Genomic DNA, 24,737 nt, shown 5'->3' with positions numbered 1-24,737 from the left:
GTATTTTGTTTTTAGGAACATGGTTGAGTTCCGTAATGTAGTTGATGGCCAATCTTTTACAAACTGGTGGGATAATGGTAGCAACCAAGTAGCTTTTGGAAGAGGAAACAAAGGATTCATTGTCTTTAACAATGATGACTGGTAAGTAGATATAATAGTAGGAATAATATTTTATACTAACATGTTCTTGGTTTATTCTTTTCCTGCTCATCTACTTTTTTCATATCTGAAAAATTCTTTACTCAGTACAGTAAGAAAACATAGAGATCAGAAAAATGATGATGGCTCTTATTCTTTTGATCTCCTCTTTACAAGGACTTTCTGTTCCAAGTAGAGTTATTTTTTTGTGCACCCTTGCATATCACGTGCATACGGATACGACGCCCATGTAAACACTCGCGTGCACACCTCACACAAAGTGCACAGCGTAGTTAATATAAAGGTTGTGAAATCACTAGAAGAACATGTCTTACACACCTATTGTTTTTTTTAATAATGGAAAAATACTGCCTCAGTTCTGAAATATCTTTTTTCTAGCTCTTTTTCTCAACTACTCATGTATCTGGTTCTTTGGTCTTCTTTCTGCACTTCCCTGTCTCTCTGTGACAAACAGAAGTTTTTAAAGCATATGGATAAAGAATATGTGTTTTATGGTCAATGATTCACCTCAGGAGATTTTTGAGTGTTGGTTCTGAGACTTCTCAACTGGCTTTTCATTTGTAATACTTATATCCTCTGCCTCTAAGATACAGATTCCCTGAGATGTAGAACTATAGCTTAGAAGACCTCTTTGTAAGCAGTTGAAATGTCTCAGTCCAAGGCCAGCTGCACTCATGCCTAGTTCATTCTAGCCTAAATTATATTTTGCTGACAAAAAATAAATCAAATATATCTTTCTTGCCAAAAGCATCCATGGCTAGTCCTTTAATTTCTTTCTTTTGTGGCTGGGTGAACCAAAATAAATTTATGAGACAGCTTTATTTTTAAAACCATATACTTCTCCACAGAAATGGTGGACTATTTTTATCTCCAGCACGAATGCATTTTAGCCTCTTGGAAGAAAGAGATTTTCCAAGAAATAATCAAATTTCCATTCATGATAGTAATCAGTATTTTCTTACATTTTGATGAGGACACATTTAAAACACTTGTGTTTACCACAGGAAATGCTTTTGGCTAAGGGTGGCAGTTCACTCAGATCTTCACTGATATTCCTCAACCTTGATTTTTGGTAAAATTCACAAAAGACTAGGGAATTGCTAAGTCTTCTGTGGGATTACTTCTGGTCCTGAGAAAACTATTGACACCCACTGGGGAGGTCTTTGTGTTTGAATTTTCTTCTCCCTGAGATCTTGACTGCTTAGAGTTCTACAGCACAAAGTTAAGCTATTTGTTTTAGAGATAGTCTGTATTCTTGCTTTTAGTTGTGTTGAATTCAAGTTAATCTTAAATGTTATTTTGCAGGACATTATCTTCAACTTTGCAAACTGGTCTTCCTGCTGGCACATATTGTGACGTTATTTCTGGAGATAAAATTGATGGCCATTGTACAGGAATTAAAATCTATGTTTCCGATGACAGCAAGGCTTACTTTTCTATTAGTAACACTGCCGAAGATCCATTTATTGCAATTCATGCTGAATCAAAATTGTAAAACTTGAAATAAATACATATACCCAGCAGAATAACCAAGTGTACTTCGTTTCTTGTATGTTCAATAATTCTTATAATTCATTAATTTTTGTAAAATCTATAATAAGTAATCAACTTGAGAAACTCAGAGAAGCATAAATCACATATAATTATGCAATTATAAGATAATTACAATCATCATTTTGTTATATTTTCGTGACTCACTTTAACCTATTTGTCGGAGGAATTTCTAAGACCTCAGAGAGGCATCTTGACAAAAATGTTTGTTGCCATTAGCAGCATTTTCCCAGGTATGTATCTCTAATGTATTTCTTCCATTGAGTTTTTCTAACAATTAGTTAGAGTTAGCTCATTTAATGACGATTCTAATACAAACTGATAACATTTGGGTGGTTTTCACAATGTGAATACCCTTTTACTGTTAATAAATTGAAAATTAAAAAGAAACCCTTAAATTATGCAATCTGTATTTCTTAATTATATGGAGCTCACAGGAATCTTCTACCTTCTCTATATCCTTTTCTCTTTTGCTTTATTTTCCTAATGTCCTTAACTTGATGATGTTGTATGGCTTTTTGTTCCATCTCGTAATCCCCAATATGATGAAGTATTATTTAGGGCTTTTATGACACCATATGCTCTTATTTTTCTTCCTCATCCTTTACCTATTCATTTTTATTCACTTTGACTTTAAGTGTAGAATATTAGGCTCTCATCTACATCTTCTTATAACTCTCAGGTGTTTTTCTTATGCTTGAATAAGAAAATAGAAGCCATAACTTGGAACCTCTCTCTTCTTTTCACCTACAAATGTATCTACACTTGCCTCTATCATTTTCTTCTTTCCTCCTGTCATATTGAAGAAAGTGCACCTCATTCTACCAAAGGCCGTTCTCTCCATTTGTGTTATAAATGCCTTTCCATCTTCATCTTTTTGGGGAGTTTATTTCTTGCATTATCCTTTCCCTTCTGATTTAACAATCTTTCCCTATCTGCTAGATTAGTCTCCTTAGATTACATGTATTAAAGTCTTCCAATCAAAAAATCCATGACCCCCATATTTTCTTCTAGGTACAGCTCATTCTGTGCTCCCCATTTTAGTCAAACTTTTGTGTTTTCATCATACAGTCTCCACATCCACAACACTAGTCACTTTTCATCTCTTTACTGTTCAGTTTCCCCTATCATCACTTTGTTGAATCTGCTCTTGCCAACATCAGCAAAGACATTTTTGCTACTAACCCAATGTACTTCTCTATTCTCATTTTACTCTACTTCACAACAGTATCAGTATGGTGAGCCACTCTCCTCTCTTCCTTTGGCTTCTGTGATTCTACTCTCTCCTGGTTTTCTTTCTCTCTCACTGATTGCTCTTTTTCAGATTCTTTTACCTACTCATCTTCTGTTTGACCTAAGGTCTCATTTGTATTTAATCCTCTTCTGTGTCTATCCTCCCTCCTCTAAGTGATTGTAATCGTTTCCATGGATTTAAAACACATACTTTTGCATGGAGACCTATATCCCTGATGCACTTCTTTTCTTGGACTTCAACCCCACATTTCCGATAGATGCTTGACATCTGCACTTCAGTGTTTCACAGACATCTTACATTAACATATCCAGAATGGGACCTTCAATTTCATTCTTCAATAAACCTTTTGGTATTCACTGCTGTCCTGTCTCACTGCTTCACTTAGAAACTTAGGATAATTCCTTGATTTTTCTTCCTCTCAATGACTTTCTCTATCCCCTCACATAAACCCCCTCACATGACTTATTAATTGTATCTTCAAAATATCTCTTGATTCTTTGCACTTCTTTTGTATCCTCTGCAACTTCTTCATCCAGGTCACCATTATCTCTTGCCTGCATTTCAAAACAATGATCTCCTGTTTGTACTCTTTTATTCCCTCAATATATTTTAATAAAAACCACAATATAATATTCATAAAATTTAATTCAAATTACAAACCTTCTTGCCTAAAACCCTTAAACTTTTATTGCATTTAGAATAAAATCCTATGATGGCCTATGAAACCATGCATTATTTGGTACGAACCTAGTTCTCCAACCTCTGCTCTGCTGTTTCGCTTGGCAATTCCATACCCTCAGCCATGTGGGCTTTTCAACATTTTCTTGAAGACGCCATGTTATTTTTCATTTTGGGGACTTTTTTGATAGTTTGCTCCCACTGTTTTTGGAATGCTTTTAACCCAGTTTTTAGTATGGCTGGCTTCTGTTCTTTATAAGTTGTTCTCTAACTCAGTGACTGGCATCACCATTGATTGAGTCCTGGAAGCCAGAAAACTGGACCTCAGCTTTGAAGCTCCCTTCTCTTATATCTTTCAGATCCAATCAAACACCACATTCTTATTTTGCCTTCTAAATACTTCTTGACTATGTTCTTTTCTCTCTTCACTGCTACTATCTAGTCATCTTTTTCTTAAATGACAAATATCTCTTGTATTTTACCTCCCTTATTATGAAAAAAAGGCCACAAACTCACTATTTAAAGCCAGATTTTATTATTTATAACAAATGCATTCCAGATTGGAAGCAGGGAGGTTAATCACAAGCCAGGGGCTGGAAATACCTCATACCAGTTTTGTAACATCAGAATTACATGGTTTCTTTTGTATAGGATTGTACCCAGAGAACCACTTTAAGAATTTCCTGGTGGTTAGCAGGAGAGTAAGATGTCCATGATATTTAGGTCATGATGAAGGTACATCCATACCCCCAGCAGGGGAGGGGAAGATGAATCTTATGGCCATGAGCTAGCAAACCTGAAAAAGTGTATTAGAGAGGGGTTCGATAATGGGGTAACAGTATTTGTACAAGGGAATATGTTTGTATAAAGGTTAAAGAACTTGTCCAAGAGAATAAAACATCAAGGTTGTCTTAGTTGAAATTTTAACCTTAGGATATCTGACTAACAAAACTTCGTGCTTTGTTGATTATGAAGGGGCTACTGCAGCATCAGCGTCCACTGCCTCCAATCATTCCATTCACTGCCATGCAGCCAGAGTGATCTCTTTAAATCAGAAAACCACCACTATCACCACCACCACTTTTCCAAAATCCTTTCAGTGGATTACCACTTAGCTTAGGATAAGAGGCCAAAATTCTTAACAGGACTATGAGGCTTGTCTACAGCTGAAGACTTACCTCAGAGAACTCTCCTCTTTAACTTCTTTTCTCTAGCCATACTAACTTTTTAGTTTCTCAAACTCACCAAGCTCCTTTTATCTTCTCAAGTTCAGCCCAAGGAACGTTCTGCTTCTTCTACTTAGAATGTTTTTTTCTCACCTGTTCTTCTAATTAACTCTTATTCATCATTCAAATTTAGTTCAAAGGCCACTTCTACATGGACATTTACCCAGGATTAGGTCAAGTCCCCCTATTATTGTCATGATTTTCTGTACTTTCCTTCTTATCACACATCATAGTACTATGGGACAATATCTGTTTTGCTCCTTATTGAATCCTTAGTCTCAGGACAGTGTCTGGCACATATCATGTAAGAGCTGAATAATTATTTGTGAAATAAATTAAGATAATGAAAGAGAATAAAAGTATTGACATTTTTGACAAAGAGAAATATATTAGTCAATATATGCCCTTGGAGTAGAGATATTTCTCTCATTCTCTCTCTAATTATTCTCAAATTTAATTAATTCATTGTTAACCCTGATTTTTCAGGTCATTAATGTCATAAGATCTCAAATGAAGCAGAAAATGTATTTGACAAAATTCAACATCTTTTCATGATAAAAATATTCAACAAATTAGGTGTAGAAGGAGTGTGCCTCAGCATAATAAAGGCCATATATGATAAGCCCACAACTAACATCATACTCAATTGTGAAAAGCTGAAAGCTTCACCTCTTAGATCAGGAACAAGTCAAGGATGCCCACTCTCATTACTTGTATTTAACATACTACTGGAAGTCCTAGCTAGAGTAATTAGACAAGAAAAAGAAATAGAAGACATCCAAATCAGAAAGGAAGAAGTACAATTGTCTCTGTTTGCAGATGACATGATCCATTTATGGAAACTCCTAAAGTCTTCACCATAAAGCTGTTAGAAGTAATAAATTCAGTAAAGTTTCAAGATACAAAATCAACATGAATAAATCTGTTGTGTCTTTATGTACTAATATCAAACCATTGAAAAGGGAAGTTAAGAAAACAATCCTATTTGCAATAGCATAAAAAGCAATAAAATGCTTAAGAATAGATTTAACCAAGGAAGTGAATATCTGTACACTGAAAAATAGAAATTGAGAAAAGAAATTGAAGAAGATACAAATAAATGGACAGATATCCTATGTTCCTGGATTGGGAGAATTAATGTAAAATGTCCATGCTACTCAAAGTGATCATTATGATTAAAAATGGTTTTGTTCAACAAACGTTGGAGAAGATGTGGAGAAACAGGAACCCTCATACACAGCTGATGGGAATGCAAACTGGTGCAGCCTCTATGGAAAATGGTATGGAGATTCCTCAAAGAATTAAAAATAGAGATCCCCTATGATCCAGCTATCCCACTACTGGGAATCTATCCAACAAACCTGAAATCAACAATCCAAAGAGGCTTATGCACCCCTATGTTCATTGCAGCATTATTTACTAAAACCAAGAAGTGGAAGCAACCTAAGTGTCCCTAGACTGATCATTGGATCGAGAAGATGTGGTATATATATACAATGGAATACTACTCAGCCATAAAAAAAGACAAAATCGTCCCATTTACAACAACATGGATGGACCTGGAGGGTATTATGTTAAGTAAAATAAGCCAGAAAGAGAAAGACAAACACTGTATGATCTCACTCATATGTGGAATATAAACCAACACATAAACAGAGAAAACTGTATTGTGGTTACTAGGGGCAATGGGGTAGGGGGTGGGCACAAGGGGTGAAGGTAGACATATATATGGTGATGGACAAACAAAAATGTACAACCCAAAATTTCCCAATGGTATAAACTATTAAAACATCAATAAAAAAAATGGTTTTGTTGTATAGAGAACTGTGGCTCAGAGCCACTCAACATAATCTGTTTTTACATAGAAAGAGGTGTGTTGAAAGAGTTTAGGTACAAAAGGCATCATTGTCACTGTAATAAAAGGTGATAATTATTATTTCTCTATAATTGTAAATCTGCCAAATTCAACTCACTATTTTTTCTTTGATACTTTTAAAGATGTTTTTTGAGTCATGAAAGGATTATATTTTCATAATTAATTCAATCAGTGGACATTTTTGAAATACCTCTCTGAAGCTCAATTTTCTCATCGGTAAAATAAAAATAATATCTACTTACTTTGATGTACTAAATGAAAAATTGTATATAATATACTAACCACTATTTCTGGCTAAATATATACTTCTTCATCTCCTCAGTAAATATGAGCCTCTTATTCTTAATGCTGAGAGTGGGCAACCTAATATTCTCCTAAAATTTACCTCAAAGAAGAAAAAAAATCACAAAGGATTGGAATTGGAGCAGAAAGTAATATTTTACTCTAATTTGAAATCTTGCCAGGTTCAGCCTGTGTGCCATTATCTGAAAGTTAGTTAACAGAAAATCCCTGTCTTGAGTTGAATGTTTCTAATTCAGTTGTAGGTCACAGGATCTGTAGAAATGCCTCTATCAGAAACTCCAGCCTCTGCTTTGTATATTATGATGTATGTTATGTCCTAAAGGTCCACAGTAAAGATTAAGTAAGTCCTTTTGTTACAATGAAAATGCACATCAATCAATCCAGCATAAGTTCACAGCACTCTTTTAGGTGATTTGAAACATGATACTCATGTTTAAGTACAGAGTATAGTTGGGAAAGCAAAATATAATATATGGTTCATTAATAAAAATAAAATAGTTAAAGTTATGTATAATAAAGTGTGGATTGTAGGTTGTTTGATTTCGAAGGAGGAAGATAATGCATGTGTGGAAATGTTCTGAGAAAGCTTTGTGGAAAAGGAAGGTCTTGATATGAATAAGGAGGATTTGTAAGGAAGAAAAAAGAAGGAAAGGTATTCCAAGAAGAAGAAAAGGTGTGACAAAGGCACATAGAAATAAAAGACACTGTGTGGCAGTGAATAGATCATCAGCTGATTATTGAGGCTGGAGAGGAGGATTTATAGGTTAATAGTGAAAAATTGGTTGGAACAGTAGAATGAGACTAACCACAGAAGGATACATTTTCTATCAAGAATTTCCTATTAAGTTTGATATATTGATACCAGCAGTGGCATTTCTGAATATAAAGGATATCCCTATCTATGCAAGGTAATCATATGCTACTACTGGGAAATTCTAGGAACTACTATTCCTTATATTGATATTAATACAGAATTAGTTTATTAAGTTTTAGTGTACATAACCTTTATGGTCTGCTTCCCTCCTTTACCAGCCTTCAGCTGTGCAGTTTAAATGAAACCAAATTCCAATGCAGTCCGCTAGCCCATAGGTCTGCCAATCTTTGAATCATTTCAGATTTGCATGAATCTACATTTGTCAGTCCTCACTCCAGGCTTCTATTGTCGTGTGTTGAAATAATTCATTTTGAATGACAACCTGCTTCCTGCTTACTATTTTTATATCATTGGGGATAGAAATAATAGAATTATCCCTTGACTCAACGATCAGTCAAGTGACATCTCAAGCATACTATAAAACTAAACAAAACCCCTCAATCTGCCAGGAACCGATGGTTTTAGTAATACTGCTGGCTTTGTAGAAGAAGGTTCAGATAGAAAATGTTTTCCTATACCAAATGAGTATTAATATATTTTTGAAATTAAAATATGGAATTATATCCAGCAAAATTCCCCTTCAATGAGGATAAACTTTCTAAATTTTCACTTGAGAGGAAAAACGTTATTTGTTATAAAGTATTTCAGCCTTTTATTCTAAAGGTACCAAAACCAAGGAAAACATTTGTATTCATTTAACAAAAACAGCAAAAAAGAAGAAAAAAAATAAAAAGGACTAATATTTCAGTAGAAATTTTTCTGAGAGAGACTGTTTTCAGAAAAATACAGTTTCATTTTAAGGAGGTTTAATTTTAGAGGTACTATATGGAAACACCTTTAGTGTGCAGGTTTAGAGGTTTCCCAATATACGTAGTACATTTTTTCAGGTCCTGGAGTCAAACTAACTGAAAAAGCAACCAAAAGAATAAGGAAGATAGACACCAAAACATCACCTTTATTAAAAAGCTGATATAGGAGTATACAGTTTGTATCAATGGGCAAGTGATATTTTCATTAGTGAACTTAAGAATTAGATAGACATTCCCACTCAACAGCCTGAACTGAGGCAGGGTTCCCCTGGACAGGGCAGAGCCTCTCTGAAAGAAAAAAGCAGAATATCCTTATCAACATATAAATCCCTGCCAAAAGAAACAGAAGAAGGAGCTGGGATATGTGTGTGCAATATGTCCTTCCAAACTCGTGAAAAAGATATTACTCACTTCCTTTAGTGAGTGAAGTGGCAGAGAGAAGCCAGAGTGTTCTGTACATGTAGCTATTCCTTAGGAAAAGAGACAATGAGTAGGGAAAAATCATCTCCTTCATGCTTTTTGGTGTTTTAGAGGGGTAATAAGTATTTTGTGTTAAAATCATCAAATTTAAAAGAGAAAAGGAGGGGCCAGCCCCTTGGTGTAGTGGTTAAGTTCAGTGCACTCTGCTTTGGCAGCCCGGGTTCGCGGGTTCAGAGATCTGGTGCGGCCCTACACCACTCAGCAGCCATGCTATGGCAGCAACTCACACACAAAGTGGAGAAAGATTGGCACAGATGTTAGCTCAGGGCTAATCTTCCTCAGCAACAAAAAAAAAAAAAGAGAGAGAGAAAAGAATATGAAAAAATAAAGTACCTCTGAATTATAGTTTCTTTCTATATTTTTTTGCTATTCTTTGTTAATGACATTTTAATAGAAATTCAGAGGTCTCTCTAATAGTTAATTTGCTTTGGAATCCAATCATGCCCAACAACTGTCTTTGGTTTTCTCCCCCTTTTTGCAACCCTCCCACCCTTATGCAACATTTAGTCGTTGAGAACCCACAAAAAGAGCATCCTGCAATTTTACAATTTTACAATTTTACTCTTCCAAATTCTTCCATTAAAACATTTTTCTTGGGCCAGCCCCGTGGCTTAGCAGTTAAGTGCGAGTGCTCCGCTGCTGGCGGCCCGGGTTCAGATCCCGGGCGCGCACGACGCACGGCTTCTCTGGCCATGCTGGGGCAGCGTCCCACATACAGCAACTAGAAGAATGTGCAGCTATGACATACAACTATCTACTGTGGCTTTGGGGGAAAAAATTTAAATAAATAAAATTAAAAAAAAAATTTTTTCTTTTGGTTGACTAATCTCAAAGAGGAACATGTTTGTCATTCAAAGGAGATTCTAACTTCATTATAGTAAATGTAAAAGAGGGTTTACCGGGGAATGTTACAAACCCGTGTAACGCTACAGAACTCTCATTATTTCTCAGAGAGTTTTGCTTTGGCTAGCACATAGCAACTGAATGACCACAAAAAGTGCTCCAGTAGACAGGGAATCCCATGATGTGATATAAATATGGGGAGGGAAGAGTAAATAAGTGGCTTTGTTAGAAAAGATAGCTTCTAGAGTCCAGCCTCTGATTATTACCTGTTCTCCCAGTGAGCTCACTCAGACTTGCAGAGTCAACTTCTTGCTAAGCTACCAAAAGAAAAGAGAAAAGGGGTCTTCAGAAAAAATTGAATTTATTCCTCCTCGCTGCCTCAAAGATTTAGTAGATGTTAATGGCTTAATACAGTTTCTATTCACTGACTTAAATTTTAATAATTATTTTAAAAAAATCTCCTGGAGTTAATGTCTGAACCCAGAGGTGTGACTGCAGTGGTAGTAATTATTGACATCATAATGGGGAAGATATGTAAGTAGGCTCTGGGTAGTTTTCCAATCATTAAATGTCACTCACTGCCTACTCTGTCATTTTATACTTAAGGTTAAAGAATGCTCTGAATATCAAATCTGTCATAATCATTTCTACCTACACCTCAGCTGAAAAGTTGCATGAAAGTATTTTTATTTTCTACTTAGTAGTAGCGTATACATTCCACAGGTATAGACCCTTATGAGTGCAAATGCTAGAATGTTCCATTTCTTCTCTCAAGAGTACCCTTCTCAAGGAACTAAAATCTTTTAAACTGACATTTGTTAAAGTGAGACATATTCTGGTAAAGGCATGGTTAAAAGGGTGATAGGAGGGGCCGGCCCGGTGGTGTAGTGGTTAGGTTTGCGCGTTCTGCTTTGGCAGCCCAGGTTCGCTGGTTCGGATCCTGGGCGTGGGCCTACCTACTGCACGTCAAGACATGCTGAGGCAGTGTCCCATATAGAAGAGCTACAACTCTACAACTATGATACACAACTATGTACTGGGGCTTTGGGGAGAAAAAAGAGGAAAATTGGCAACAGATGTTAGCACAGGGCCAATCTTCCTCAAAAAAAAAAGGGCGATAGGAAAAACGTATTTTTTATAATATAATTATTTAGGCTGTGGGGAAAAGGGGGTATTTCCTCTATGATGTATCATTTAGCATAATTAGTTATTTCTTTTAGCTATTTACATTTGGATTTGATTAGGATATACATAAACAAATTATTTTTAGGAGTAAGGAGAAAATTTGTGATTTTCTAGGTAAGATGACTTTGTAGTCAAATAGGTTACAAACTTGTTTTTTAACTTAGCAGAAGAATCCCCTCCTCCCATCCCTTTAAAAATTGAAGACTTGTGTGGAATCTCAATGTATGAAAATCTAGTCATGAAGCTGCTCTGTTTGAAGTTGCAGTGGGATGGGGTGAGCATGGTGGAGTGCCTGGCCTCACCTGCTGTTTCCCTGTCCAGGACAGCTTGAAAGCATCGATCGGGAATGATACTTTGCTTTTAGATTAGGTACAGAAACAAATCTTTAAAATGCTATATTTTTGATATTTTTTATTTCAATATCTTATATAGGAAATGTTTTTGAGTTGTTTAAGAGTTAAATTGTTCTGGGGCCGGCCCGGTGGCATAGCAGTTTAGTTCACACTATCCACTTCGGTGGCCTGGCGTTCGCCAGTTCAGATCCTGGGCATGGACCTACTCACGGCTCATCAAGCTTCCCTACTCACCGCTTATCAAGCCATGCTGAGGCGGCATCCCATATAGAAGAGCTACAACTCTACAACTATTATACACAACTATGTACTGGGGCTTTGGGGAGAAAAAAATAGTTAAATTGTTTTAAAGAATATTATTAAAATAATCCGTGATTTGTCAAAATTTTCTTACTATTTTGAACAGCACCATTTTTACATGATATATCAGCTTGAAAATAAGTGGAATGTAATGCACAAGTCGTGTAAAAAGTTTAATACTTAGTTTTCTGCTGCAATAATGCTGCATAATCAACAACCTCAAAATCTCAGTAACTTAAAACAACACGTTTATTTTTCTTGTTCCGGAGTCTGCAGGTTATTTGGGGCAGCTCTGCTTCATGCTGCAGTTTGCCTGGGCTTGACTCCAGGCTGTGGGTTGAAGTCATGTCTGATCTATTTTCTTCAATTACTGGCTCCTCAAGCCATGTTCTTTTCATGGTGCAAAGCAGAAATACAACGGACCAAGGCTAATTTTTAAAGAACATTTAAAGCCTTTGCTTGCCTCGCTGTGCAAACATTTCACTGGACAAAGCAAGACACATAGGCAAGCCCAATATTAATTGAGTGGAATAATGTATTCTGTACTCTAATAAGAGGAATTGCAAAGTGATATGGCAAAAGACATGGAGGTATATTTCTTTAACGTTGACCAACTAAAGAATTTTGAATAATAATCCAAACCAAAAATATCAAAGGCAAATAAAAGAATCATTCAGCTTTTATCATGGATACTTCAAAACAAATATAGTACACTGAATCAGCAATGTATTAGACAAAACACTTACATGCATGTACATAATTTCCACTACCATAATTCTAAGATTGCATACTTTCCCTTTGTATTTTATTACAGTTAGCAAAAACTTTAAGTGATGCTATCTTCCAGGTCCACATGAACCAGAAGTTTTCAACATGAGTCATGTGATGAATATTTATTGTTCATACTTGTCAAGCATTCTTTCCTCCTTTATTGGTAACAGTACATCACTTTCCCATTAAGAAACTACTCAGAGATCACGTTTCACCCATGCTGTGAAAGTACAGTTGACCTTATTTCTCACCTCCAGGGGTAGGCATGTGATCTATGCTGGAACAATCAGGACATTCCATTTTCCTGTGCCATGCTTGGTTCAGAGATAGGCTTGTAAACCAAGCCACACCAATTAAGAGTCAGCCTTGGGTCTTTGGCTTGAACTGCTGGGAAAGAGGTGTTGGAACTATTGGGAAAGAGATGTTTACTTCTTTCTCTGAGTTTGCCAATCTGATAGGAAGTAATCTTGATTCTGTGTTTGAACAGCTTTGCCACAGCGTGGGAAATGTATACCTGAGAATGAAGCCAAGATATTGGAAAGCAGGGCCAAGAGATGGAGAGAGAAAATGTCTTAGGGTTTCTTTTGAGCTCCTAATTCCAGTCTGAAGCCATCTGCATCCTTTACTTCCTAATTATAATATTAACAAATTTTCGTTGTGCTGGAACCAGTTTGATTGTGTTTGTCACTTGAAACCCAAAGCATTCCTACTAATACTTATTGCGTCTTTTTGTTCTGCAGTCTTTCTCCAAGATTCTCTTTCTCTGAACTCATTTGTTATATCAGCTTGCTGGCACATACATATCCCCTCATATTTTAAAGGTCATCTACTTCCCTGTGATCTTAATTTTTCACCATATCCTGGACTCATAGTTAATTCATTTGTTATTTTTCCTGAAAGGGCAGACTTGCTAAATAAAATGGGTTCTTTAACCAATATCTTTATTTCCTTAGTTGGCATTCATATTAACTCCCAAATCTCAGTAAAAATGTGTCCCAAGTTTTACATGTTTCATTATATGTCTCAAACTCTAAACACCTATTACTTTGGCACTGATAGTTTGCCTTCAAAGTCTTCCAAATTCTCTATCCAGAAGCATGATGCCATATCTCATGCATGAACGTATTCTTCTGAACCATGTGGCACCTGCCATTTTCCTCTTTTATATTACAGCTTTCTCGATGCCTGTTAAGCTACCATGTGAAACTGCCTTTTAACTAATATAGACCACCAGCCCCTTCCTTGCTGATACTAATTCTCCTTGTAAAAAGGCCATGCTGTATTGAAGCCACACTTCCATGCCAAGCCACTAATAGAGCTCATGTACTTACTGACAAGCAGGAGCTCTTGATGTGCCAAAGTCTTGTTTAGTTTGGGAAGAATCTTTTTCCTCCAACAATGATGTGTTGCATAAGTCTCAAATCAGTGTCACCTTTTAATTCAAATGTATCACAAATAGTTTCAGTTTATATGCATAGTTTTCTCTCAAGGCCTCAACAATCAATCTTGGGACCTTGTCAAAAAACCATCTGAAGATTGCTTTGGCTATTTGGGGTCTTTGCTGATTCCAAGCAAATTTTAGGATTATTTGTTCTAGTTCTAGTTCTATGAAAACTACTGCCATTAGTATTTTGACAGGGATTGCGTTGAATCTGTAGACTGCTTTGGGTAGTATGGATATTTTAACAATATTAATTCTTCCAATCCATAAATATGCTATATCTTTCCATTCATTTGTATCATCTTCAATTTCTCTCACCAATGTCTTATAGCTTTCAGAGTACAGGTCTTTCACTTTCCTGGTTAAATTTATTCCTAGGTATTTTATTCTTTTTGATGCAATTGTAAATGGGATTGTTTTCTTAATTTCTATTTCTGACTGTTCATTTTAATGTGTAGAAACCCAACAGATTTCTATATACTGATTTTGTATCCTACAACTTTACTGAATTCATTTATCAGTTCTAATATTATTTTGGTGGAGTCTTCAGGGTTTTCTATATATAGTATCATGTCATCTGAAAATACTGACAGTTTTACTTCTTCCTTTCCAATTTGGATACATTTTATTTCTTTTTCTTGTCTGATTGCTGTGGCTAGAACTTCCAATACTGTGTTGAATAAAAGTAGTGAGAGTGGGCATCCTTGTCTTGTTCCTGATCTTAGAGGAAATGCTTTCAGCAAAATGATATATCCAATAAGGAGTTAATATCTAAAATATATAAAAATCTCATACAACTCAATATTAAAAAAACAAACAATCTGATTAAAAAATGGACAGAGGACCTGAATAGGCAATTTTCCAAAGAAGACACACAGATGGCCAACAAACATGAAAAAATGCTCAACATCACTAATCCTCAGGGAAATACAAATCAAAACCACAATGAGATATCACTTCATACCTGTCATAATGGCTGTTATCAAAAAGACAACAAATAAGAAGCGCTGGAGAAGTTGTGGAGAAAAGGGAACTCTCGTACTCTGTTGGTGGAAATGCAAATTGGTGCAACCACTATGGAAAATTGTAGGAAGGTTCCTCAAAAAGTTAAAAATAGAACTCTTATAGGATCCATCCACTTCTGGGTATCTATTCGAAGAAAGCAAAAACACTAACTTGAAAAGATATCTACACCCCTATGTTGATTGCAGCATTATTTACAATAGCCAATATATGGAAGCAACCTAAGTGTCCATTGCTAAAGGAATGGATAAAGAAGAAGTGGTATATGTATGTGTGTATATATACATACATGTATATATACAATGGAATATTACTCAGCCATAAAAAATAATGAAATCTTGCCATTTGTGACAACACAAATGGACCTAGAGGATACTATGCTAAGTGACATAAGTCCAACAAAAACAAATACCGTATGATTTCCCTTGTATGTGGAATCTAAAAAACAAAACAAATAAAACAAAACAGAAACAAACTCATAGGCACAAAGAACAATCTGGTGGTTACCAGAGGGAAGGGAGATAGGGGGATGGATGATATAGGTGAGGGGATTAAGAGGTACAAACTTCCAGCTATAAAATAAATAAGTGATGAGGATATAATGTGCAGCATAGGAAATATAGTGAATAATATTGTAATAACTTTGTGTGGTGACAGATGGTTACTAGACTTGTTTTGGTGATCATATTGTAATGCATATAAATGTCAAATGACTAAGTTGTACACCTGAAGCTAATATAATATTGCATGCCAACTACACTTAAATTAAAAAAATGCTAACAAATTGTATAAAACCTATGTGAATAAAACTATAAAATCTCACTAAACAACATAAGAGAATAAATGGGGAAGAAAAACAAAACGTCAAAACCAAATAAATTAAAAAAAAAATTTGAGAGATAGAGGCGATATTACAGTACTCAGAATCACTCATTTTTCTTAACCCTTTGATCAAGTTTTGCCTTTCTTTCTTCATGAGTTTTTTCCTCAAGGTTCTCTAATTTTTGAGAGAGAGGTCTTGCCCTTTGCAGTCCTTCATTGGTTGAATTCTGTCATTATTACAGCTTCTGATCCTGTTGAGAATCTCTCCACAAAAAAAATAAAACAATTCTGATTGGTTATATTGGGCTTGTGGATTCTTACAGGCATTACACTTACAGGCTGTATTCTAAGATATAACTTCTTCATCTCATCTTATCCTCAGATCAACAAACAAATATATCACTGCAGATTAGGATCATAGAAGCTTAACACTCATGTAGAATGGAGTAGACCCTGTTAGGCAAATAGAAACACTTCAGAATTCTCAATGGATCCATCGTTTTCTGTTAAGAATTGAAGAGCTATTAGAATTATTTCAATCATCAGATCTATTATTTGCTTCCTTTTTGACTATCTGGGATGGTCGCTTTGAACTCACTTTAGCACCTAACTCTGCTCGATACCCCCTAGACTCCAGCTCACACATATAAATAATTCTGCTGGAAGTTGACTTCTTGTTTCACTTAGTCACCCTGATGTATTTATTAGGTTAGCAATCCAATTGTTACAATATTTAAATACATCAATGCTTATATTTTGAAATATACTTTAACTCAGTACTGTGATCATTATTAGCATTTAGTAACTTATCTATACCCCAAATTTTTCACAATGACATTGCTTTCAATGGTTAAACCTATAGTTTCCAAATTTTGCTGCTGTGAGATCCTGTGAGAGAGAAAACTAAGTCAGGAAAGATGTTATGGTAAAATACTGTCACTGAGGGTCTTGCTCAGATGCTCTATGGCAGAATAGTGGACTGAATGAGTTAAACTATAAAGATCTTACATCTGGTCAGATTTGGGCCCCCTGATGGTGTCCCAATGGAACAGAAGCCACAGAATTACCTTGTCTATATTTAGGGTCTTGTTGTACCTGATATTCTGTGGTTGTATGTATTATTAATATCTATTAACTTTAGAATAAAATGTCATATTGAACTTGAAGAGGGATACTGGAACTCTGCTAAAAAAATTGCTTTTTCAGACGCAATGAGATGTAAAATGGAACCTCTGTGTCCTAGTGGTCCATTTTATAAGAATTGGGTGTTACTTTAGGAATTCTGCACAATTCTGTCTTGGACACTTGTATTCTATCAGTGTCAATCCTCTCCATAATTTAATTTGACTGGGGTATTCCTTTTTCTCTCTTTTTTTTGACAAGTGTTATTTTGCTGAAGATTTGCTATCCCCCTTCCAATAGAGAATAGTTTGTTTTCTTTTAATTCATTGAAAAGAATATTTAGAGATAAATGAGATGGTGCATATGAAAAAAGCACCAATATTTTAATTGGCATATCTTAATTAATCAGGAGAATGATAATAAAAGGATATTGTTTAAACATTTCTATCACATTATTCACAGCTGTATAATGCACTCACATTTGAGAGTGACTACAACCAGCAAGGCAAAATGTTAGATATGAGAGGTAAAAACGTAGTGCGTGGCCTTTTCTTTGGAAGACCTATCATTTAGTGAAAACTGGCCAGTAGTTCCCTATATGTTCAGAGAATTTTGCATCTGATTCTCTTGTTAATCCAAAACATATAAAGGTTTCATAATAGATATCTCCTAGAAAAAAGTAGAAGAATACTTATTTTTTACCTCATATTTATTTCTAAATATCAAAGGTCACCTGAGTTAGAGTGCCAAAGCAAATGCTAGGTTCAAGGTTTTAGAGTCAATAACTATTAAAACCATTGTGAAACTCACATACCTTTGTAATACTAATTTAAAGAAAAACAAAATAATAAATTGCATATAAATGCAAAGAATTTCAACAGTTCTAAGTTTCGTATTATGATATTTCAATGTTTTTCTTTTTAAAAATATAAATATTATTTTTTTCCATAATGTATTTTTCCCCATTTCAGCTTTCTGAAGCCACAAGCGTAGATTAATTTTCCTATGGCATAATCGATCTCAGGTCAAAACCCAGGCAATCCTACTGTAGTCTCCCCACCATGTTAAAATTAGACTTTGGAAAATTCTGGGGATCTGTATCCCACTGCACATCGGGGATTTGGAAAAACATGTATTCTACAGCACAACGAACATGATGAGCAGACTTGAATTTTACTAATGAGAGGTATAGATCTGCAGTATGGCACTTTGAAGAAATATGCACTCACAGGGAAACGTAGACTTGATGATGGGCTTCATCTTTAGGAATGAGATATGTCCAGGAGGAAACTCTGTCTTGTGTTTATTTATTCTGTGCTTTCTCTTTGGACTGTGGGGGAAATCAAGTTCATTGTCTTGAATTTCTCCTCTCTGATTTTTGACTCATTTCTCCCAACCATCAGTAATGATTGAAAGAAATATACATTGTGAGGATAAATGTTCAGGGCAGTAAAAGGCAAATGGGTTAGTCCCCATTCTTGCCACTTGGGTGGAAGCAGCAGCATTCTTCGAAAGAATTCTGGAAGGTAACAAGCAAGGATATGAGTAGTGGACTGCAACAAAGTTAGAGGCAGTGAGGATGATCATCTATATGGTGGACCATCCAGGGATAGACGTGAGATAACTGTTCTTTTTCCATATAACTCTTTTTCTTTAATATAACTGTTTTCTTCTTCCATATATTTTCCATACAACTGTTCTTTTTCCGTATAAAATGGTGACACTGATGTTTGGAGATATATTAGAATTATCCCCATAAGGATTTTGTATTCTCCCTTTCTCTCAAATGTCTCAGGTAGTACCTTATATCACTTTGTCTTTGATGGAGGAGGAAGTGCGTAGGCCAACATGGAGGCCCTAGTGAGGGTTCTAGTTCATTCCCCAAATCAAAGGTTTCTCAGAAAATTCCTAAAATTTTAGGCACAAATCAAAGTAGGTCCAAGAAGGTGTCTGGTGCTCTTGACCTTCTCTCTCCCATCAAATTAGTTGAAGGCACAATAGATTTGGGAACATGTTAATGTCGTTTAGCTCATTGTTGGTAGATTATTAAAGTCAAATCTGTATTTTAATACATGAGTTTTGAATTTAAAAAAATGGCAGCTTTATTTTGAAAAAATAAAGATTTATCCTGGGAATATTGGCTGTTCATAGAGTGGAATCATCTGTGTTACACGGATGCTTTACATGCTGCTAGGTCAGGTATGCTCACACTCTTATTGCTGCCAAGTCCATCATTACATGTCACCCAGAAAAATGCTGACATTTTGCCAGTTAGGGTGAGTCTTCCTGTCTTCCTTGTCCTAGATTTTATTGCTTCAAGATGAATAATGTGCAAGTATGAAGCAATATGTTAGAGACAGTCAAAAAAGCTAAGAAAATATGTTAATATAACTGAGAAAGTGAGTCCATGTACAAGTCAGGCAAAGCTGCATTCTCATTATTCCAGAGATTTTGGAGGAAAAATTTTAAATGAGGAATTTACAAGGTTTCCAAGGGGGAAAATATCTTATACAGCTTAGAAAAATATTTTCAAAATTTATTATTGCATCAATAGTATTTTAAGTTATCTATTTTAATAAATATATAACTTGAGAAAAGCTCGTAAAATAATAAAATGTTATTAGGAAAACAAATCTTCATATTATTCAAATGACTATTTACATATAAAGATACATTAAATCTTTTGCACCTGACGTGCTTTCTGATACAAAAGAGGCTTTAAATAAATATTTGTTGAATGAATTGATGAGTGAGTAATTGAAAGAAAATGTAGTTCTTCACTAGATATTAACATGCAACCTCTGAAAAACAACCTACATGCAAATAGATATAAATAGATAGTACAAGAATATTGGTAATTGCAAAGAAAGAATTAATTTTTTGCATTAGTAAAATTGTGGGTTTGGGAGGGAGGCAGACCTGGATTTGAATTCAATACCTGCTCCTTTGTTGCATGGCTGTGGGCAATTTACTTAACCTTTATTCACCTTAGTGTTCTTAGCTTATAATAGTAAATAATAGCTAACTCACAGAGAAGATATAGAAATGTAGTAATATATAGGGCACAGTGCCTGGAACAATAAATGTGCAACAAATTATAGTTGTTATTCTAATAAAACCTTCTTATCTGACTAGAAAGAATAAGTAAATAATGTAATTGTATAAGTTGAGGTAGAGAGAAACTAATTTAATTACTTCAATGGATTCTCTCCACTGAAACATCTCTCTAAGTTTTTGATTTTATAAATTGAATTTATGTATGTTGAGTTAAAAATGTAAATAAATTAAAATTGACTCCACAGTACTGATAAATTTAATTTAACAATTGTATTACTATGTGGCACTTTGATCTATAATTTGAAAGAGTAGTAAATTGTAGGCATACATAAATACTTTTCTAATGTATACTCACGAGGAATACCTGGTCCATGAGTAGTTACTATCATGGTTTAACTATTCAAAGGAAATATATACATTTAAAATATTCCTGTATTAAATATTTTGAATCTTTATCATTTGATTAAATGAAGAAAATTCTTTCAGTAAGTTGCCTAAATAATTATTGCATTTATTTGGATTATCAATGCAGCATGGAATGATAGAAAGGGCACTGGAATGAGAATTTAGAGGCTCAAGTTACAGTATGGCACTGATTCTAATAGTATGATACTGGGAAAGTCATTTTCCTCTACAGGTCTCAGGATAACATGACAAGATGATATATAAGGTACCTGATAGAGCCTGCCTTCCACAGAGCCTACTTTACAGCTAAGAAATAAGAAGTAAATCATAGAAGTTGAGTAATAAGACAGTTAGGAGAAGGTAGAAATATATTATTTTAGCATCTGGCGTCTGAATTCTATCATAGATAAAATGCTCCTCTTTCAGAAGATTTCTGGAAAAGCCACTGGTGGATAGAGAGTGAGACTCTGAGACAAGACCTCAAAAGTAAATTTGGTTTTCTAGGTCTGTACTAGAAAGGAGGGGATTTCTTTTCTAGGAAAGGAAATAAAATTAGGGACTGAAGAGGGAAAAGAATTAGAAAATCCAGTGAAACATTGTGAGATGATCATGAGACATGAACATATTCCTCCCCCACCCGTTAACAGAAATCTTTATGGTTTTGGATTTCCAAAGTAAGTGTGGTTGTGAATTTTATCAGGTCTTATCTAGCTTTCAAGGGGCAGGCAAGACCTAGACTACATTTGGATCACATTTTTCGGGCTTATACAAGATCATGTGAACTAAGGCTTTGGACACCACTGCACCTTGAACTAAATCACCACTCTTAAGCTGAGCGAGAAATAACAAAGTGTTGGACACATGGCAGGATTTCTTTCTTTTTTACAGCTGAATGATAGTCCCCTGTGTGTATATATACACACAGGGGACTATCATTCAGCTCTATCAGGACTATCATATCATATATATATGATATATATATCATATCATATTTTATTTATCCATTCATCCATTGACAGACACCTAGGTTGTTTCCATATCTTGGCTATTGTGAGAAATGCTGTAGTGAACGGGGGGTGAAGATATCAATTCAAGATACTGATTTCATTTCTTTTGGATATATACCCTGGAGTGAGATTACTAGATCATATCATAGTTCTAGTTTTAATTTTTTGAGGGACTTCCATACTGTTTTCCATAATGGCTGTACCAATTTATATTCCCATCAATAGTATATAAGGATTCCCTTTTCTCCACATCCTATCAAACATCTGTTATCCCTTGTCTTTTGACAATAGACATGTTAACAGGTGTGAAGTGATATCTCATTGTGGTTTTGATTTGCATTTCCCTGATGATTAGTGATGTTGAGCACCTTTTCATGTATCTGTTGGCCATTTGTATATATTCTTTGGAAAAATGTCTATTCAGCCCCTTTGCTCATTTTTTAAATCAGGTTATTTGTGTTGTTTTTTTTTTTTTCTTTTTTTCGCTGCTGAGTTATAATAGTTCCTTATATATTTTGGATATTAACACCTTATTAGATATATGGTTTTCCCATATTTTCTCCCATTCTGTAGGTTGCCTTTTTATTTTCTTGATTGTTTCTTTCACTCTGCAGAAGCTTTTTCTTTTGTTGTAATCCTAATTTTCTATTTTTGCTTTTGTTGTCTGTGCTTTTGGTATTATAGCCAAAAGATCATTGCCAAGATTGATATAAAGGAGCTTTCTCCCTATGTTTTCTTCTAGGAGTTTTATGGTTTCAGGCCTTACATTTAAGTCTTTAACCCATTTTGAATTAATTTTTGTGAGTGATGTAAGATAGGGGTCCAGTTTCATTCTTTTGTATTTGGATATCTGACTTTGTCATCACCATTTATTGAAGAGGCTATCCTTTCCCCATTTGGTGTTCTTGGTGCCCTTGTTAAAGATCAATTGACCATGTACATGTGGGTTTATTTCTGGGTTTTCTATTCTGTTCCATTGGTCTATGGGCTTGTTTTTATGCCAGCACTATACTGTTTTAATTACTATAGTTTTGTAATATAGTTTGAAATCAGGTAATGTGATGTCTCCAACTTGGTTCTTCTTTCTCAAGATTGGTTTGGCTATTTGGGTGTTTTTGTGATTCCATACCATACCAATGGGTCAAAAAGGAAATCAAAAAGGGTATTAAAAATATCTCAAAACAAACAAAAAAGGAAACACAATATATCAAAACTTATAGCATGCAGCAAAAGCAATTCTGAGGGGGAAATATAGTGATAAATGTGTATGTTAAGAAAAAAGAGAGATCTCAAAAAAAATCTAACTTTACCCTTCAAGGAACTAGAAAAAGAAGAATGAACTAAGCCCAAAGTTAGAAGAAGGAAGAAAATAACAAAGATGAGAGCAAAAATAAATGAAATAAAGACTAGAAAAACAGTAGAAAAAAATCAATGAAACTAAGAACTGTTTTTTGAAAAGATAAACAAAATTGACAAACTCTCAGCTAGACTAAGAAAAAAAGGGAAGACTCAAACAAAAAAAAAGCAGAAATGAAAGAGATGTTACAACTGATACCACAAAATACAAAGGATCATGAAAAACTACTATGAACAATTATATACAAATAAATTAGATAACTTAGAAGAAATTAATACATTCCTAGAAGCATACAACCTGCCAAGACTGAATCATGAAGAAATAGAAAATCTGAATATACCAACAAGTAAGGAGATTAAATCAGTAATCAAAAATCTCCCAATACAGATAAGCTGAGGACAAGAAGACTTCACTGGTGAATTCTACTAAACATTAAAAAAAGAATTAATACCAATCCTTCTCAAATTCTTCCAAAAAAAAAGAAAAGAAAAGGAGGAAACACTTCCAAACTCATTTTATGAGGCCAGTATTACTTTGATATCGAGGCCAGTATTACTCTGATATCAAAGCCAGATAATGTGACAAGACAAGAAAATTACAAGTCAATACCCCTGATAAACATAAATGCAAAAGTCCTCAACAAAATACTAGTAAACCAAATTTAACAGCACATTAAAAGGGTCATAAACTATGATCAAGTGGGATTTATACCTGGGATGCAAGGATGGTTCAACATACCAAATCAATAAATGTGATACACCACATTAACAGAATGAAGGATAAAAATCATATGATCATCTTGATAGATGCAGAAAAAACATTTGAAAAAATTTAATATTCTTTTATAATAAGAAATCTCAACAAATTAGATAGAGAAGAAATGTATCTCAACATAATAAAGACCATATGTGACAAACCCACTGCTAGCATCATACTCAATGGTGAAAAGCTGGAAGCTTTTCCTCTAAGATCAGGAACAAGACAAGGATTCCTGCTGATGCCACGTGTTCTCAACACAGTACTGAAAGTCCTAGTCAGAGTAATTAAGCAAGACAAAGAAATAAAAGTGGGGGCCAGCCCTGTGGCCTAGTGGTTACGTGCACGTGCTCCACTGCTGGTGGCCCGGGTTCAGATCCTGGGCGCGCAACGACACACCACTTGTCAGGCCATGCTGTGGCAGTGTCCCATATAAGGCGGAGGAAGATGGGCACAGATGTTAGCTCCGGGCCAGTCTTCCTCAGCAAAAAGAGGAGGATTGGCACGGATGTTAGCTCAGGGTTGATCTTCCTCACAAAAAAAAGAAAGAAAGAAAGAAAAGTCATCCAAATTAGAAAGGAAGAAGTAAAATTGTCTCTTTTTGCAGTTGACATGATCTTATATATAGAAAATTCTAAAGACTCCACCAAAAACTGTTCCATCTTATAAACAAATTCAGTAAAGTGGCAAGATACAAGGTTAACATACAAAAATCAGTTTCATTTATATACACTAACAGGAAACTATCTGAAAGATAAATTAAGAACATAATCCCATTTACAATAACATGAAAGACAATAAAATACTTAGGAATCAATTTAACCAAGGAGGTAAAAGACCTGTGCACTGAAAATTGTAAGACATTGATGAAAGAAATGAAGACACAAATAAATGGAAAGGTACTCCATGTTCATGAATTGGAAGAATTAATATTGTTAAAATGCCCATACTACCTGAGGCAATATACAGATTCAAAGTAATCTCTATCAAAATTGCAATGGCATTTTTCACAGAAATAGAAAAACAATTCTAAAATTCATTTGTAACATATGCTTTCTTAACAGGTTGAAGACTTTCTCAAAGG

The 24,737-nt window shown here is 34.9% G+C and overlaps 1 protein-coding gene and 1 long non-coding RNA gene across 5 annotated transcripts in view; both read left to right on the top strand.

Moving 5' to 3' along the window:
- The window catches only part of LOC101388985 (pancreatic alpha-amylase), a 45,136-nt gene extending 43,451 nt beyond the window's left edge, over positions 1 to 1,685 (top strand). For all 4 annotated transcript variants that reach the window (XM_087446477.1, XM_087446466.1, XM_087446470.1 and 1 more), the window contains exons 10-11: positions 16 to 141; positions 1,465 to 1,685. In XM_087446477.1, coding sequence (XP_087302603.1) covers positions 16 to 141; positions 1,465 to 1,654 — 316 coding nt within the window. In that variant the 3' untranslated portion in view covers positions 1,655 to 1,685. The remainder of the gene's footprint in view (positions 1 to 15; positions 142 to 1,464) is intronic.
- LOC147918033 (uncharacterized) overlaps positions 1 to 24,737 on the top strand; it is a 1,004,068-nt gene that overhangs the window by 778,139 nt on the left and 201,192 nt on the right. The gene's annotated exons all lie outside the window — the stretch shown is intronic.

This window comes from Ceratotherium simum, chromosome 2 (assembly GCF_057802395.1).
Source record: "Ceratotherium simum simum isolate JZ-2026a chromosome 2, ASM5780239v1, whole genome shotgun sequence".
Lineage (NCBI taxonomy): Eukaryota > Metazoa > Chordata > Mammalia > Perissodactyla > Rhinocerotidae > Ceratotherium > Ceratotherium simum.
The sequence above is the reverse complement of the archived record's forward strand: the minus strand, read 5'-3'. Positions and strand labels throughout refer to the sequence as shown.